This window comes from Lepisosteus platostomus, chromosome 26 (assembly GCF_059453375.1).
Source record: "Lepisosteus platostomus isolate fLepPlt1 chromosome 26, fLepPlt1.hap1, whole genome shotgun sequence".
NCBI classification, from domain to species: domain Eukaryota; kingdom Metazoa; phylum Chordata; class Actinopteri; order Semionotiformes; family Lepisosteidae; genus Lepisosteus; species Lepisosteus platostomus.
This window is the reverse complement of record NC_142636.1, coordinates 8,392,823-8,411,481: the sequence shown is the minus strand read 5'-3', so window position 1 is coordinate 8,411,481 and position 18,659 is coordinate 8,392,823. Positions and strand designations below refer to the sequence as shown.

Below are 18,659 nucleotides of genomic sequence, written 5' to 3'. Positions count from 1 at the left end.
GTGTTGAGATGCTTATTAGACCCACTGCAATGATCTCATTGCAATGTCTTGGTCACAATGGTTTCGCATCTGTCTTGGAACCCAGCATCGCATCCTGACAGCGCATCTGAACTCAGATGACTGTTTCACTGCCAGCAAGAACTGCCAGCAAGAACTTGTCTCATAGGGCAACATATTTCCTCATAATAAGACCAAATGAACATATCCATGGAATACATGTCCTCAGTTTGTCAAAACCCTTTGGCAAGAGTACCGTTCTGGTACCGTTTCTGAAAAGTCTGCCGGGTTTGTTTTTTTTTTGGTGCAATCTTAAATGTCTTAGAAACATTCTCATTTGAGAAATAAAGTGAGGCAAGAAAGGTTAAAATCAATACTTATTAACTCACATTTATGGTACAATCAAGTTGTCATTTGATACAGCGCGAAAATTGTAAAGGATCACAGCAAATTGACGTAACTGTACAATTTCCTAATGAGCATTAGAAAAATAGCACTTCTTTTTTCTTTGCTTTAAGCTTCTAATACATATTTAACCACATAAACACCTTTACCTTTGTCAGCAGCACTTTACAAATTATTTCATCGACACAGCAGCAGTTATCTTGAAACAGATTGGACCTCTTCAACAGTTTTTGTTGTTGTTTCAAGACAGCAGACTTGGACAGACAAATTCCTCACACTCATAATATTTTTTTTTACAATCCCTCCTGTCAGGATTGGTGTTTGGTTGTACCTGAAACTGACATTGACTTCCACTCACCTTGGATCAAAACCACTGGGTTCATGTGATCTGTCCCTCCATCGCAACGATTTCTGTCCAGCCTGTGGTCATCTTTAAGAAATAGTCCTCTATTTTAAAATGATTTCATTTATCTCTCGTGTAAACGTTGGCACTTATGAAGATGCAAAGTCAGTATACATGCAAGAGGGGCTCCTAGTTCTCTTCCTGGTGCCCTCTCACCTGCTGGCTCTCATTCCAGCCTACAGTCATTAGATCACTGAAGCCTTCATTGATCTAAGAAGGTGCTTATTTGAAATATTCGCGTTTTGTTTCAAGTCGCAACTTTTGGGATTTTATTTAATTTACAAAATACGACTGTTGAAGCTCCAACATAAGAGCTGGGGGGAAAAAACAGTTCAGATGAATCTCCTGAAGTCGATGAAGGGTCTGACTGTGTCACTGAGGGCTCGGCTGGAACAAACCCCAGCAGGTGTGTGGGGGTCACCAGGCCCAGGACTGGGAACCACTGACATACGGTATCTGACCATCGGGAGTTGTGTGCGAAATAGCAGAGCTATTGCTCCCTTATTTATTCGGATGTAATAAATATTCCACAGAGGACCTAGTTCCCTGAACACACATTTATTCGAACTTATTATTCCTAAGATGTGGTACAGCGAGGAAGTCCCACTCAGCTCCTGGAAGACCTGGTATCTTCTGGATTTTGTTCCAACCTGAGCAGTCAATTAAACGATTAACTTTTTTTTTTTAGTCAGACGCTTAACGGGTGTTTGCTAAGGTCTGTGACAGGTGATTACTGAAAAAAATGCACATCCGTAAAAGTTCAATCACCTATAAAACGCTTTTAAGCGTGGTTAGAAGTATTTACAATTACGCTGTTAATTAGATAATTAGACCAACTACATAAGACAGAGCTCAGGTAGAACCAAGATCCAAAAGCTACCAGGTCCTGCCAGGAATTGATTTTGAGGCCTCTGTGGGAGAGTGTGATTCAAGAGCACCAGACGTCTGGTCTGTTTTACAAGAATGGGGCTGCCGAACTCGCAGAACTCCCTCTCACAACTGCTACGTTACAGACTTTCACTCCAGCCTCCTGTGCTTCGCTGGTGTTTGGCTGGATCGGGAGTTCTGTAATGGAACGGACTGGAAGAGCCACAGCTTGATAGACCATTGACTAGACCAGTGGCAGTGGAGTACTGCTCTGGCAAGTATTGTCTGGAATCTCTTCTGCTGCCAAACAAATAGACATCATTTAGAATCAGGTGGAAAGGGGCAGGACAGATTTGGAATGTCTGGGATGTTGTCTGTTAGTGGAGTATTTGAGGAGGATTTTTTTACTCAATCTATAACAAAGAAGGCATCTTATGTGGGAGACAACTGGAAGGATAGTGGAGGGAGACTGAAGAGGGAGTCAAAAGACGTGCATGGGAGAGAAAGGGATCACATACAGTATTTATAGTGTTTAGGATAGGAAAAGACGTCAGGGGTGATTGCAAATTATTGACAGCTGAGTCTAATTGAACTTGGCTGTCATCCCTAAATCAAAACTCGGTCAAATCAAACTATATCATTGGTTCTGTTTCTCACAGGCAAACTCAGGCCACCTCTGTCCTGGTTAGTCCATGAAACACAAGATGGGTGGGGCTTGGGCTTCAGGATGTCACTTCTGAAGAGGATTTTGGTGTCAGTGACTTTATCCACTCAAAAGGCCAACTGAACAACAGGAATTCTAATGGAAAGTGTAACTGGTAACACCTTATTTAGAGTATTGTTTTCACCACAGATCAAAATTGACATTGCGGCATTGGGATGAGATCAAAGATCAGCAACGGATCTAATTTTCGGTCACTAAGCATGTAGATTCCTAATAATTAAGACAGCTCCAACTCAGAAACCTACCTCAGAATAAACTGGGACCTCAGCTCACCGGTGGAACATACGAGTCTGGGCATTGAGGACTGAATTCAAGCATTGCTTTACACAAAGGGTGGTGGGTGTCTGGAACAAGGTGCCCAGCCATGCTGTTGGGGGTGATTCCCTGGGATTGTTCAAGTAATGGCTGGAACAAATCCTCAACACATCCAAAAGAGTTAGACAGGCCACTTGCGACCTTTCACCTGAAATGGCTCAAACGTAGGTTTTGATGACTTGAACAGTTAACTGACGTTAAACTATGTTAAAAAGTGAAATGCACTAGGAAAATCCTCTAGGTGTAACACGTTTCACTTCAGGGGCCTTCCCTGTTTTGACCACTTCGGTAAATTGAAACAAATTAAAATAAAAAACGATTCCAATGTGCACTGATGTCATGTGGAAGATTTGATTCGGTACAGCAGTGAAGGATATTGCACTTATACATTGGATATAAAACACTTAATTACTCTTGTATTTGATACACTATATACAATTTACCCCACACATGCTGGTCTCGGTGTGCGAGGAAATGGACAAGCCAGTCGAACTGACTCACAGTCAGGGCTGGTCTTGTACAGTTGGACCCCCAGACTAGAAGGAAATGTTGGATTTTGGATTGCCCTTGGAATTGCCAGAGGGAGAGAGAGGGGCGGGAGATTCCCAAAGGAATTGCACTTTTACTTCACTGCTAATGGAAGAATCGTCCAGTCTGGGCCGGTCCCAGAGAGCGTCGGTGCAGGGGGACACACCAGCCACACTTGCGTCTGCAGTTCCTGAGGAGGGAGGTTTTTGGTCTCCAGGAAAGGATTGCAAGATTTCAGAGGGGGAGGGGCAGTGGAAATGTCCCTGGGGGGTTGGCGGGGGGGGCGATCTGAAATGATCTGAGCGTGCCTGGCCCACCCCAGCATCACCCTCGCATCCCTACTGCTCCCGAAGCTCGTCCCGAGCAGTGTCCTGGTGTGAATGCCGATTGCTGGGTGATCACCTCGGTCCGTGCACGGACCCTCGCACCTTGCTTGTCCCCGAAAACATCTTATTCCCGATGGATGAGGCAAGAAGGAATTGGAAGGCTAAGTCCTCCAAAGGGCCAAAGCACCACCTGCAAACAAAATCCAGCGTAACAGCAGGAATAGTGAGCTGATCAATCAATACACGAATACATCAGCAAGTGAAAATCTGGGATCACACAGTTGCCTCAGCCTGTTAGCAGCCGACACTTGCTCTAGCTCAGCAGTTCCCAATCCTGCTCCTGGAGGCCCACGCGCCTCCAGGGTTTTCATTCCAGCCCAGCTTCAGTCCTGAACTAATGGGTTGTTTGATTGGAACATCTGCCAGTTTCATCTTGCTTAGGAAAAGCAATAAATACAGAGCACCCTTCAACATGTTTAAGAGCTGAAAATGGCCAAACCGTTCAAGTTCATCCAGTTATTAAATCAATTAAGGGTTTGATTGTGAGACGGAGGTGGGCTGGAGCAGATCCTGGCAGGAGTGTGGGTTCAGCAGGACAGGGACTGGGAACTCCTCAGCGGAGACCATGTCTTACTTCGAGCTCCCCTGAGGTCTTTGGTACAAGTTACAACTGTAAGCCCCCACCTCTCCATCTACGTCACTCGTCTCTCCCAGTACATCTAGGGTTACGTTCTCTGCCATCCTGGGCATTCCCCATTGCTCTCGAGGTGCTTGTCTCCACCAATATTCATCCCAGCACCTCCTCACTGTGCCGTCGTGCAGCCCTACCCATTCCGAATCTCCTGCGCTCTGCACGGGCCAGATCCTTCACCCAGCGGGCTGCACAACTCCGTCACCTGCAGACGATCAGGCGAGGGTGAACTCTGGGATCGTTCTCAACATCCCGATCGGCAGAGCCTCAGAACGAAGGTGTGAGAGTAAGCTTTCCCTGACTTTGGAGGACTGTGGCCTTTGTTTTCCTCACCTTAAAAAACGCCCTCCCTCGCGGACACATGTCCCTTTCGCACGTGAGCCTGGCTGGCAGGGGCCGGGTTTGGCCCTCAGCTTCTTGATCATGGCCGAAATCTCAGTTTGGGGGTTTTTCCCATTTACTCTGGGAAAAGGGTTTAAAAAAATCTACTCTTACACACAAAAAACCTTTATCCCTCACCCTGGTTTGGCAAGACATTCAGTACAATTCTTGTAGCACTGCAGTGTGCTGAGGGATTTAAATATATTTGCATATAGCATAAAATTTATGTTCCACCTCCCCCCACTATTTAAAGTGCCAAAGACAAAATGCAAGGAACTGCTGATCGCGTCTGCTAGACTCTTCATATAACCTGATATCACCCTCCGTTAAGTTACTTCTGGAAATTTGCTTTTTCAGGACAGAAAAAAAAAGAAACTGGAAGCCAATTTGTTTTTCAGCTTGCGTCACAGATCACCTTTGCTCGGAGGCCAGATAGGAAAAAAATTGCTACCGGATGAACCGGTTCGCCAAACCGAACAGCTCTGGAATTTTCATCCAGACAGCTCCCGGAATTTCAGGGGACTTTCTGGGAATTTCAGCTTCTGGGACAGCTCCTGCAATTTCAGGTTTCCTCCCAGAAAAAGCGAGCAGAGACGTTGATCCTAGTTCGGGTATCCCTCCGGGGGGTTTCGGTGTACAAGTGTTGGTCCTATTCCAGGGTCTGTGAAGAAAGGTTTCTGTGGAAAAGCGGGTCAGCAGGAATGTGGGTCCTAGAATCCGAAGGAGACCCGGCTGAGAGACGGGGGCCGTCTCCGCGGGGGGGCGCTCAGTCCCCCGTGAACTCGATCATCTTCTCGGCCAGAATCTCCTGGAAGTTGTAGAGCTGCTTCATCTGCTCCGTCTGCATGGAGTGCCTCCGTGTCAGCTTCTTCTTCAGCTTGGATTCGCCACGCTTGGGGGAGCTGGGCGCCACCGGCACCAGGATCTTGTGGCCCGAGTGCACGGGGGAGGGGGGTCTCCCGTTGGCCCGGATGTCGGGGATGGGCCTCTGGGGGTTCACGTTCAGCGGGGGCAGGAACCCGGGGCGGGTGTGGGAGATGTGGTCCAGCAGCAGTGTGCCGGACCCCCGGCGCTCCAGCAGCCCCGGGGGTCTCCTGCGCATGGTGAGGGGCGAGACGGAATTGGGGATGCTCTCCAGGGATTCCCGGGAGGAGCTGGTGAGCAAGGAGAGGGGGGAGGCGTTGTACTTGCGGCGTTCCACCGAAACCCGGCCGGAATCGGGGGATCCGGGGATGGACTCCGGGCAGAGGTGGGTGTCGGACTCGTAGTGGTCCATCCGGGTCAGTTTGGGGTGGGCCACGCCACCCCGGGCCCCAGCCGGCGCCGAGCCGGCTGCCTCCTGGGATTCGGGGGCGGTGTTCCTCCGGTAGAGCACCTGGTGCTGCTGGACCTTGTCGGCCCAAGAGGAGCCATAGAGGGCGGCGCAGTCTTCCGAGCAGGAGCGGTCCTTGAGCATGGGGGAGCAGGGGTCGTGCGTCTCGATGCTGTGCCTACGGGACAGGACGGGCCGGCTGGGGCCAGAGACGCTCAGGCCGTTCATCTCCGAGACGACCCTCTCGCCTTCCTCCGACTCCGCCACGGCCTCCCCCTCCCTCTCCGGCCTGTCGGGGGGGCCGCCGCTCAGCGCCGAGGGAGCCACCAGCCCCCAGGGCTCGGAGTTGAGCCTCTTCAGCAGCTTGTGCGGGGGGGGGGGTCTCCTGTCCCCCGGCGGCCGAGCGGAGGGCAGGGGGAGGGCGGAGGTGAGGGCGAAGCTGAAGATGCCCTCCTCCTCCTCCTTCTCGCTGCCCGGCGAGGCCGAGGTGCGGATCTCCACCTCGGAGGGCGACATGCAGCCCCCCGGCGAGAGCCTGTCGTCGACGCCCGGCGAGGGGGGGGAGTTGAGGTACTGCTTGGTCTTTTTGGTGCCCGAGGGGGAGGTGTCGGTGGTGATGATGATCACCTCCTTGCCCTTGGCCTTGCAGGCGTCCAGCAGGATCTGCAGCGTCTCCCGGTCGCCCTTGTTGATGGCGTGGACCAGCGCCGAGGAGCCCGAGTAGTCCTTCAGGCTGGGGTCCGCCCCGTGCTCCAGGAGCAGGGAGACCACCTCCTTGCCCGCCCGCTCGGCGCAGGCGTGCATCAGCGCCGTCCGGCCCGACTTGTCCGGGATGTTGGGGTCGGCCCCCTTCTCCAGCAGGTAGCGGACCATCTTGGTCCGGTTCTGGGGGTCCTCGTAGCTGGCCAGGCAGGCGGCGGCCACCGGCGTCTCCCCGCGCTCGTTGCCCTCGTTGATGTAGGCGCCCCCCTCCAGCAGCAGCCGGGCCAGGCGCAGCTTGCCCTGGAAGACGGCCTTCAGGAGGGCGTTGCCCTCCCTGTGGAGGGCCCCCCCGTCCCCCATGGCACCCGCCGGCCCGGGTCAGCGCAGCCGGGTCATCCTGGCCCAAGCAGGAGAAGCAGGAAACACCTGGAACAGAAGGAGGAGCAGAGCGAGGTCAGTGGGTGGGGGCAGGGGACGGCGTTGCCCGCGCCTTCTCTGGCAGCAGCTCACAAAGAGTGGCTAGAGAGTCCGAACAAGCCCAAGTGGAGCAGAGCGTTCGCGGTTTTTGGCATGCACTCCCAAATCGAAAATACATTCATCCGTTTTTTCATTGCTTTGTCCAAGTCTGGGGGGCAAAAGGCCAGAGCCTCTCGCAGTGACTAACGGGCACAAAGCAGGGTACACCCTGGACAGGACACCAGTCCATCACAGGGCACACACACCCACACACACCCTGGACAGGACACCAGTCCATCACAGGGCACGCGCACACACACACACACCCTGGCCAGGACACCAGTCCATCACAGGGCACACACACCCACACACACCCTGGACAGGACACCAGTCCATCACAGGGCACGCGCACACACACACACACCCTGGCCAGGACACCAGTCCATCACAGGGCACACACACCCACACACACCCTGGACAGGACACCAGTCCATCACAGGGCACACACACCCACACACACACCATAATAAAGGCATGAATCTCCTGAAGGCTATTTTAAAGCTCTCTGTTGAAGCTGATCAGTGAGACTGACAATTAAAAGCACGGACATTAGCAATTTTGGCATTATCGTCCTCTGAAAAAGCTAGCCGAGTGCATTTGGAAGTTCTCTTTTTGCACAGATGCTTGCTTGACAGCTGTCCCGTGTGAAAAGGTTTAAGACAATCTCCAGTTCACAGAACTGCCTGTACTGATATTGCCTGCAGAAATAAGGCAGAACGGCGACATCACACTCACTGGGAAACCTGCAGGAATGACGAAGACAGCAGCTGGAGTTGTTGTGGGGCAGTAGTGGCACAGCAGCAGGTCTGGGGTGTCTCAGCCCCTGGTGCAGCCCAAGACAATCCTCTCTCTTCAACACCCAGCCCCCCGTCCCCCCAAATGCACACCCTTTAAATGTCGAACCAAACTTCATTACTCAGGAGAGAACCCTTAAGTGGTGGACTAATGAATCAATTTCCTCCGTGTCGGCAATTTTCAAGCAATTTAGAGGCAGTGTAACCGCCTGTGAAAAATCATAAATCCTTTCTCCCAAACCGGTTCTACTCATTCCTACTCCTGGGCCACCTGTTCTGGAAAATCGAGGGGGTCTCGGCGTTGCACCTCGGGGTGGCCCGAGCTTCGCGCCCGCGACCGCGCGGGATGGCAGTGTGTCGGGCGCCGAGCACTGACAGATGGGGGGAGGCCGAGAAGCCAAGGCAACCGGCTTGGGAAAAACCAGGAGAGGGCGGATTATCCCGACCGCTCCTTTAACTCTGAGGAATGTCTCCACTTCTATAGCTGCAGCTTCCCCGTCCTCCTCCTCCGGGAGCACAGGAGTGGAGCCTGGCAGCACACCCTGCGAGGCAGCTCCTTCTTCCTTCCAAGCAGTGCCTGGTAAGTGAGAACTGAGACACCCTGAGTCATTCACAGCCACCGCTGCAAGGAAGCCAAATTAACAGAGAGGCCTGTCACGGGGCTCGGCTGGGAGATTGGCTTTTAAATTGATTTTGCCTTCGGCATGTTGTGAACGACCATGGCCGCCTACTGAGGGCCGTTTCCTGTCCGAGATAAAATAACCCCAATCCGACAGGGAGGAAGAAGGAAGATGGAGAGATAAGGAATGCAAACGCGTCTGAAACTTTTCCTGGGTTTTCTTTTTGTAAGTGCAATTCTGGACTGCTTTAAGCATAAGACATCAGGCCACTGCTCACAGTTACCATCGCTCATACAGACCCGATCAGCTGAATAAATTCTTTGCTTAACATCACGGGAATGCTTTGCCATTCATTAAATGTTTGGTCACTGGTGGTAAATTGATCCATCGACCCAATCCAGCTGTTATTTTTACTTGGAATTGTCAATTGTTTTTCTTTTGTTAACCTGCTTGTTAACCAACAAGACCTGGCTCTCTGGCAACAATTCTTGGCAAAGACGCCCTGCTGCGTGGGAGACATGTAGACACGCTCCTCTAACACGCCCACCTGCAGAGCTCGGCGATGCCTGTCCACCAGCAAGCGCTCCGCCCAGCCCAGCGGGCGAGGGAGTACCGATTGGAAGGGAGTCAGGTCCCGCGCTTACATCACTGCTAGCTTTGCAAGCGCCTGATTGGTTGCAGGAACTGCTGTCCTAACAACCAAGAGGACACTGGAAGACTCATCCTATCCCTTTCCACTGCAGCTCTGAACCAGCTGTAGGCAAACTCCCCCTGATGGAGGTTTGTAGCCACTGCATCTAATCGCCTTTTCTGGCTGTGTGGGCATGTGCAATTTCAAGGGTGGGAAAACAGAGAAGAATGACAATGTAGCACACATTCCTTCCTTACACCGCCGTATCAATGTAATTGCATTACGAGCAGATGCAGTATGACGGAAATGGACGCAGTCTAATTCCATCCCTGGTACTCTGGCATTTGTAAGGCTCAGCCCAGGCTTAGAGAAAGACAGGACTACAGCCGCCCTGGCAGTTCAGATGGGAAGATCAGCAAAGAACCCAAATGAGCAGGAGCTGCTCATGGTGGTGAGTGCACACACAGTACCTACAGCAAAGGGCCTGGGGTCAGAAGCCTTTGTTAACGAGATGCGTCATTAGTCTGCACATCTAACAAGAACAGTAGAACATAAAAACTATCAAAACTAAAAAAAACTATCAAATGGAAACTGCGACTGTCTTCTATTCCATTCACTCACAACTTATTAAGAGCTTATTATATTATATTATATTATATTATATTATATTATATTATATTATATTATATTATATTATATTATATTATATTATATTATATTATATTATTTAGGATTTTGTAAAAGGACACATATTTACATCTGGCTAAATTCCTCTCCTGGTCTATACACTCCGACATTCCTACAGCTGTGCTTTAATTCCACCGGGGAAGTCATCCTGCCCTTCCCCACCTCCTCTGCTTGCTGTGTGACTCCGGTGGCGGCTGCGCTCGGCGGGTTGGTGTAAGATACCTTGGGACCCCTGGGGAGGACCAGCGCTGTACAAATTCAAGAATCTCCGGCGTGTTCAGCGATTGAAAAAGTGAGATCTGCTTCAATTCCCCCGCGAGCCCCAATCCTTCAGGTCTCATAGGTGCAGTAATACATCAGCCTCTGGCAGAATGCGCACAGCCTCATTGGTGTGCAAGAGTCCGAGTGCTTTTGACAAATGTACGTCTACATTGCCCATCCTGAGGTTTCTGCAGGGGAGCAGACTTAGAAGGTCTTTCTTCCTTTTACAATATTCTTATAGAACACTGCTTTTAAAACGTTTGGTCACTGTGTTCAAAAACGGGATATTGCTGACCTGGGAGGAGGGGAACAAGTCAATCGACCCCTGTCTTACAGGCTGAGAGCACTTAATGTCTTCCGTTTCGAACAGAGGAACTTCCAACGTATCAACATTCAGACGTGAGCAGGGAGCACAAAAAAAACTGCACGGAAGAGCATTTAAATCTGGGAACACTTCTTTACCCAAAGGGTGGTGGAAGCATGGAACAAGCTACCCTGTCATGCTGTTGAAAGTGAGAACTTGGTTCCTCTCAATAAACAGCTTGATGAGATCCTGGAGTCAGTTAACTACTTAATACCATACAGGCTTGACGGGCCACATGGCTCCTCTCCTGTGTAATGATTCTTATGTTCTTGTACTGAATATTCAAAATCTGATTCCGAGCCAAATACAACCAGTGAGTTACTTAAGGGTCCGCAATGAGAAAGGAAGCAGAGGGCAAAAATAAAAATGAAGAGAGTACATTTAAGACAGAAATTGTGTAAGGCATTTCATTACACAAAGAGTGGTGGTTGTCTGGCACAAGCTTCCCCAAGCCAATACAGTTCTGAATTATTGGTACAGAAATGAGCAACAGGAATAGTTACATTTTTACATTCTTGTGTATGTCATATGAAATAACACCATGCCTGGATTCTGAATGCAAGGATGTCGAATATGATTAGTTTGTCCATTCATCCATTTTTCTAACCACTTTTTTCTAACCATTTTCTATTCAGGGTCATGGGGGAGCTGGAGCCTATCCCGGCAATCAAGGGGCACAACACAGAGTACACCCTGGTCAAGATGCAGGTCCATCATGGGACACACAGGCACTCACACCAGGGCCAATGTTTCCAGAAGCCAATTAACCCACCAGCAGGCCTTTGGACCGATGGAGGAAACCGATGCAAACCCAGGGAGAACATGCAAACTCCACACAGACAGCACCCCAGGTCTGGAATTGAGCCCAGGGCCTCGGTGATGCGTGGCAGCAACACTGACCCCTGATCAATTCGTCCTGTGAATAATTAATAACCGTGGAACAGAACCGCAGCAGGCTCTCGGCTGCCCGGCTTGGAAAGCAAGTCGTTTGAATCCAAGACTCCCCTCCCCGTCTCTGAGAGTCGCCGGCCTGGCCTGACCTTCCTCCGCTCGCCGGATTGGATCAGATCCCCGGCCTAGCGGGCTGGCTGACACCCACACAGGATGAAACCGGCTCTTCTGCGCAAAGCCCCCCCCCCCCTCCCTCGTCCTTCCTGCCTTTCCAGTCGGATCCCCTGGGACGGGCCTTCCATTCTGCTGAGCGCTGCGGGGTCGGGATCGGTATTCCGCGCTCCGCTCGAGACGCAGGGCCGGAATCGGGGGGGGGAGCCGTCACCCCAGCGTGGTGCCGCTGTCCACCCTGCTCAGCGCCGTTCTGACCCCGCGCGAGGAGGAGAAGATTGCTTTCTGTGCCGGCGGGCGGAACAGAGACACGAACGAAAAGTCTCAATCTTCGCCATTCCCCCTCGCTCTCCCTCCCCCCTCCCTCTCCCCCTCGCTCTCCCTCTCCCTCTCTCTCTCTCTCGCACATCTTGTCTCAGCAGGCTCTCGGTGCAGAGAAGAGGCTTCCAGACAGGGATCAAGGAGAGCTATTTGCAGCTCCTTCTCTCCTTCCTCCTCTGTGTTTCAGGTTCCCTCGCCTCAGTCTCTCCATTTCGTGAGCCCCTCGCACAGCTGACTCCGGACAGCCCCCCGAGTCCTTCTCCAGCTTTTCCTGTTTAGAGTAACACCCCCCCGCCCCACCACTCTCTCCCTCTCTCTACCCTCTTCCTCTCCCCCCAATTCCATTTCAGCTCTGCGGGCTCTGAAGACAGGAAGAAACTGTTCTGTCACCCCGGTCTGTACGCGGTGGGGGGGGGTGTCATCACAGCCTGCAGGGAGGGGGGGCAGTGTATTCCGCTGGGTTATTCCAAGCAGCAGTGCAATCCAGCAGCTTTTTGCCTGTCAGAGCCCTTATTAAATAATCACCATTCGGCCTGTGCTCTTGAAGGGACCCCCAGAGCCGGCACAGGCAGGCAGGCATCCCATGAGCTCCCAAGATCCCAATCGGGCCCGATTGTTCGGCTGATTGGCGATCTCCGTTTCCCCAGCTCCGGGAAAAGATCGCATCTGGCTTTTCTGCTCAGGAGTCATTTATCCTGGCACGTGAGAGCGCGTGTTGCATCACGCCTGGCTCCAGTGCCCCTGCCAGAGCCACGGGCCTGCTCCTGCGTTGATCTCACCGACTGCTTGACGTGGGTTTCGTCCCGCAGCCCAGAGGCATGCTGGTAGGTCAGCAGGCTTCTGGGAAAATTGGCCCTGGTGTGGGTGTGCGTGTCTGTCTGCCCTGCGATGGAGTGGTGTCCAGTCCAGGGTGTGTCCTACCTCGTACCCGGTGCTTGCTCTGGGTTGCTCTTGGCCATCAGTGGTCACCCAGATACTGAAGTCAATGGTGGACTTGAATTCAAAGAAATCTGGCCCTATGGATGGCCAAGTAATGGGTGTTTGGAGAAATGGGAGTGCCCATCGGATACAGGGAAGAAAAACGGGCACGGAAACGCCACGAGCTGGGAAGGGGAAGGAGATACGCGGCGCTCGTCGGGAGAGACGGATTAGCCAGGGACAGGGGGTCTGCCTGACAGAAGGAGGGAAGTCGAAAAGCAGAAGCTCTCTGGGAGCGGGAGGAGGAGAAGGCCGGGACCTGTGGAGCGAACCCGGATCAAACCAGGCTGTTGATGAGTAGCCCTCGGCTTCTCTTCCCTCTCCTAATCCCCCATTCAAACTGTCCTTCTTAATTGGGAAGATGCTGTGCCCTACCCGGCTCTCAGGCAGCCACTCAGCTACACAGTCACCCAGGAAGACGCAGGGCTGTCAGGTCCTCAGTCCTTGTGCTGCTCTCAATTCATTAGAGCTGATTGTTGGCTAATTGGCTAAAATGAGCCAATCTGTCACTGTGATTTGGTTGTACGCCAGCGCAGATGTAAAGAAGCCGGCAAAATTGGATGGAACAGTTCACTCTGGGACCTGAGCTGCCTCCGATGCTGTCGCAGATTTAAAGAGAGCGTCCTGAACAGAGGGGTCCAGGGCACCCTGACCGACAGAGGATGTCCTGTGGCGAACCCAGTGGACACCCCCCCCCACCACCACCACCACAGCAGGCCAGCGTGTGTGTGTGTCTATGCTATGAACAGGGGAATTGTTAGGACTGACGCATGAGGCGCAGACGAGCAGCCCCCCCCCCAGCCTGCGGGCCTCAGACGCCTCAAGCCCACTCAGACACGGGGGCATGGAGATGACAGCCTTATAATAATAATAATAATAATTCCTTACACTTATATAGCGCTTTTCTGGACACTCCACTCAAAGCGCTTTACAGGTAATGGGGATCCCTTCCACCACCACCAGTGTGCAGCTCCACCTGGATGATGCGACGGCAGCCATAGTGCACCAGAACGCTCCCCACACACCAGCTCTCAGTGGGGAGGAGAGCAGAGTAATGAAGCCAATTGATAGAGGGGGATTATTAGGAGGCCATGATTGATAAAGGACGATGGGGAAATTTGGCCAGGACACCGGGGTTACACCCCTACTCTTTTCGAGAAACACCCTGGGATTTTTAATGACCACAGAGAGTCAGGACCTCGGTTTTACGTCTCATCCGAAGGACAGCGCCTGTTTACAGTATAGTGTCCCCGTCACTATACTGGGGCATTAGGACCCACATGAGCCGCAGGGTGAGCGCCCCCTGCTGGCCCCACTAACACCTCTTCCAGCAGCAACCTTAGTTTTTCCCAGGAAGTCTCCCATCTAGGTACTGACCAGGCTCACACCTGCTGAGCTTCAGTGGGTTGCCAGTTGTGAATTGCCTTGCACCCACGGGCCCCGAGAAGCTCGGAGCTTCAGCCAGAGACTCTGCAGCTGTGAGGTACTGAACAAAAACACAGTTCCACTGTGTTAAGGGACTAAAAGATTTTTCTTCACAAAAAAAAAGGATTTATTGGTCGATGTTGTGGAATTCTGAGTATAAACAATGAAGAAACGCAAGGAAGAACATACGTTTCTCTCCTTCCTTCCTCTTTCCTCCATATCCTATCTGTATTCTTGACAGCCTCAGTCGACACCCCAGTCGATTGGCAGATTTTGGCGAAATAAGGAGATACCGAGGGAGGTGTGAGCCGGAGGCCGGTCTGTACGCGGAGTCTGTCCCTCGCTCGCTGTGACGTGTCTTCCGCCTCCCGAAGCGCGAACAGTGATAGGCGAGTTCCTGGCGCTGACGTCACAGAGCGTTCCAGGCGAAGGAACGCGTCTGCCTCTGCGCTTCAGTACACCTGCACCTGTACCCTCACGGAGCCCAGCGCAGCCTCCTTCCTCGACGGCGGGTTTTGCTTTTTTTGTGCCGTGTTGACAGGCTGGCGCGAGCCGGCCCGTGGAAAGAGCCACGAGCTGTCGCCCACCCTGCGTGGTGGAGCCGCGAGCCTGCCTTTCTAGGCTTTGAGAAACGCATTCAACCCCTCTCCAGTCAGGATGCGGCAGGCAGGATTTAGCCCGTGGAAAGAAACACCGAGATTTTCCAAATGTATAACGTGTTTCATATTAAAGATCTTTATTCTGCACGAAAAAGAAAACGACCATGATAATGATGATGATACCGTTCTTTGAGAAGGGAAAAAAAAGGTTATGCTGACCAGGTTTGCAGAAAGTCATTTTTTTAATGTTTAAAATCAAAGCGCGCTCCCATTGGAGCGACTATTTTTAGAACCCGATTCCGTTTTAAATCCCCTCCTCTCCCCCCCAACCAACCATCCATCACCCCCGCCAGAAGAAGTCACCCCGGAGAGTGACAGATCCGTCTGCGGCGGAGGCGAGCTTCCTGGCGGGCGAGCAGCGTTTCCCCCAGCGCCAGGACGCCGAGCCCTCAAAGTTACAGCACAGCACCGCACTTCATGCCGAAGAACATCGTCGCTAGGCTGTTCAGGCTATTAAAATTGCCCCCGCACGCTGGCACGTTGAAAATTCGGGTGGCAGCGACACACGGCGTTATGACAGATCGATCTGTCGCCCTGTAGCAACGCAGGGACGGAGATCTTCAGTGCGGCTGTTGCGATTGTTTTAAGACGGCAATAATCCTATCCAGTAGGGAAAGAAGACCAACTTTTTTTTTTTAATTCGGGCAACATTATCGGACGTGAACTGGAATTAAACGCGGCGGCAGTAAGCAGGTCCTTAAGCGCAGGATAGAGGAAAGCCGAGCCGGTCGCAGAGGCGTTTTGAAGTTCCGAAATCAGAGCGCAATTCGGGACCGCTGCATTCCGAAAATCGCAATTCTCGAGTAAATCGACCCTGCTTGGACACTTTAATACTCTATATGGCCGGCACGCATGTATCACTCTAACCGAGCTCTATGTGATCCCGTATACAGACACAAACCCGTGACATAACCAGTAGTTATGCGGGGGAAGTCGACCAAACACCCATCAGAAAGCAAAAAGGTTATCGTTTTCATAACTTCCTCAGCACACCGTGATCATTTCAGCCCCGGTGGGGACCCTACCATTAAAAATCAAGACCGAGCGCAATTCTTTCTTACCTCGCTGGCGGGGGGATCTGCGGTACTCCCGGTCAAGCTCCGCGCTCCGACAGCTCCTTCTGCTCCGCTGTATGCCGGCTTCAGTTCCTATTTGACAGCGCGTTCTGCATTTAGCTCGACTGTCTCACTCCCCTCCCTCCTCCCTCGCTCGCTTTCCCCGCACCAAACACCCCCCCTCCATCACACACACACACACCTCCTCCTCCCCTCCGCACCCCACCGCAAGCATGCCTCCGGCGACCGGCAGTTTAGGGCAAGATGTGGCGTCGCTGCGGGGGAGGGAAACGAGGAGGTGGGAGACAGTGCTCCTCTCATCCGCCGCTGAACCGGTGGACTCCGCCGGAGCGCCGGGATACTGACCGCGATGACAGTGGAAAGGCTGCGGTCTGACGGTGCACTGGCCCCTGGGAGGGACTGTCACCCCCCTCGCCGTGGTTTTGGGGAGACACACCGGTGCCCCCCAACGCCCCCCCAGCTGCCGTAGGTTAAAAGACGGGTAGATACAGCATCGAAGCCGTTAAAAGCCTGGACTTAAAAAAAGGGTTTCTGGCACACAGAGAATGTGATTTATTTATTTGCAGGATGGTGGGGGTTTTTTATACTAAATACTCTGGGGCGAATATCCTACGTCTGGGTTTCCTCGCTGGAGCCGAGACTTCAGTGAAGCCTGACGTGGGCTACGTCCGGCGGGACAGCTGCAGGAGATTCTGTTCAAGACGCGCGGTGCCATTACAGAAAAGCACATACAGTGTTCAAGAGTTCCGTTCTCCTCTTTTCAAGCGTTTTCTTACGGGCTGAGTGTCACGTCTTTGAGCACACAGAGACAGAAGTGTGGGTTTTAAGCTCACAGCCGCAGTCGGGGTGAAGTTTGGCCAAGCCGAATGTTTCAGTTTAAAGGTGTCTTGTTTCGGTAACCTTCATTTCCTACCGGCTGGAGACTGGGATTGTTCTGGAAGCTGCGGGTTCGGCTTTGCCCTCGACCCGAGAGTCCCGATAAATAAATAAACGATTCGGCTCTCGCGGAGCGCGGCGGTCCCGTTACGAGTCGTCGGCAGATCTCCGGGATCGCTTCCTGTGTGATCGCCGAAGCGCGTGACGCGTTCGATCGAGTGGGCTCCGCGGTCGCGCGCAACGGAAACACCCGCACCCCCGCGGCTCTCCCAGCCCCCGCGTGCCCGTTCGGATTGAATCGAGGCGGCTACCTTACTAAACCGATCACCAATCACACGTGCTCCGAGTCTTTACAAACCTGATGATTCTAAGGCGCCGGAGTGGCTGGACTGAGGCTCTCCAGGACCAGTGCGGGTCACCCCTGGGTCACGCAATACATGAAGGGTGGTGTTAATTGCTTTCTTATTTATGCATTACCTTCAATCGGGAATACAGTGCTGCATGCAATCGCTTTTCCTATCATTCCGAATTTGTTTGCAGTGTGGGTTGTAGTATTCCTTAACTCACGCACACTGGACTAAACACCAGATCGTGCTTGCTGCTGTGTGACTGTCAGCACGACGTTCTCAGAGATGTTTCTTTCCCAGTGTGACCCTCAGAAAAGATTACTGCTGGGCACCTCCAGGATTCCAGGTTTGCAAAATAACTCGGGGCTTTCTCAATGCTCTGCATTGCTTAGACTATACTTTCATACACTTTACTCTGTTTTTACCCTGATCTCACTGTGGTTTAGTGCACTGTGGTGAGCAGCTATATCACCCTGCACTTTACAGCTGGCAGCCCACTGGAGCTCAGCAGGTGGGAGCCTGCTCAGTAGCTGGGTGGGAGACTCCTGGGAAAGCTGAGGCAGCTGTTGGAAGAGGTGTGAGTGGGGCCAGTAGGGGGCGCTCACATTGCAGTGTGTGAGGGTCCTAATGCCCCAGTATAGTCATGGGCACATTCTACTGTAAAAGGGCACCATCTTTTGGATGACATGTAAAACTGAGGTCCGGACTCTCTGTGGTCATTAAAAATCCCAGGGTGTTTCTTGAAAAGAGTAGGGGTGTCAACCAGTTCAGGGCCATGTGGGAGCTGGAGCCTATCCCAGCAAGCAACGGGCACAGGACAGGGTCCATCACAGGGCAACATAGCCACACACACTCACCCCAGGGCCAAGTTTCCCAGAAGCTTATTAACCCATGTTGTTAGACTGCAGGAGGAAACAGGAGCGCCTGCAGGAAACCCATGTGCACGAGAGGAAAACATGCAAACTCCACACAGACAGCACCCCAGGCCTGGAACCGAACCCAGGGCCTGATGCTGACCACTGCACCACCCTGCTGCTCCTACCCCATCTCACTCATTCATACAATGCCTGGACGGAATTCCAGTTAGCACCAAAAGAGCAGGATAAGGCAACCATCCGTTTTAATTTGGCTCGGGCGACCGGAAGTGGCCCGACACAGCTGATTGGGGTACCAAGTGATCCCCGCCTACCATGGCACGTGGTTCTCCCCAAATCTTCCAAAACGGGAGAACTGGGCGCCTGGCCGCCTCATTACAGTCTGTTTCGCTGATGTGTCTTTGCTGACTCACTTTGCAGGATTCAAGGCGCTGCTGTTGGACTAGTGTCTGGGCTGTCATGAGGAATTGGAATCCAATTATGATGATGTAACGCGCTCACGGCTCGGACGCAGCC

General features: G+C 52.4%; 1 protein-coding gene across 2 annotated transcripts; it reads right to left on the bottom strand.

Moving 5' to 3' along the window:
* Nucleotides 1–361: 361 nt before the first annotated feature.
* ankrd34a (ankyrin repeat domain 34A) lies at nt 362–16,450 on the bottom strand. 2 transcript variants are annotated; one of them, XM_088620571.1, is made up of 2 exons: nt 16,031–16,450; nt 362–7,077 (listed from the first exon to the last, which is right to left on the bottom strand). In XM_088620571.1, the coding sequence occupies exon 2, from the start codon at nt 7,009–7,011 to the stop codon at nt 5,404–5,406; it is 1,608 nt and encodes a 535-aa protein (XP_088476697.1). In that variant the 5' UTR covers nt 7,012–7,077; nt 16,031–16,450; the 3' UTR covers nt 362–5,403. The 2 variants fall into 2 exon arrangements, with proteins under 2 accessions (XP_088476697.1, XP_088476698.1); XM_088620572.1 differs by lacking the exon at nt 16,031–16,450 and adding an exon at nt 7,903–9,816.
* Between the last annotated feature and the right edge of the window lie 2,209 nt (nt 16,451–18,659).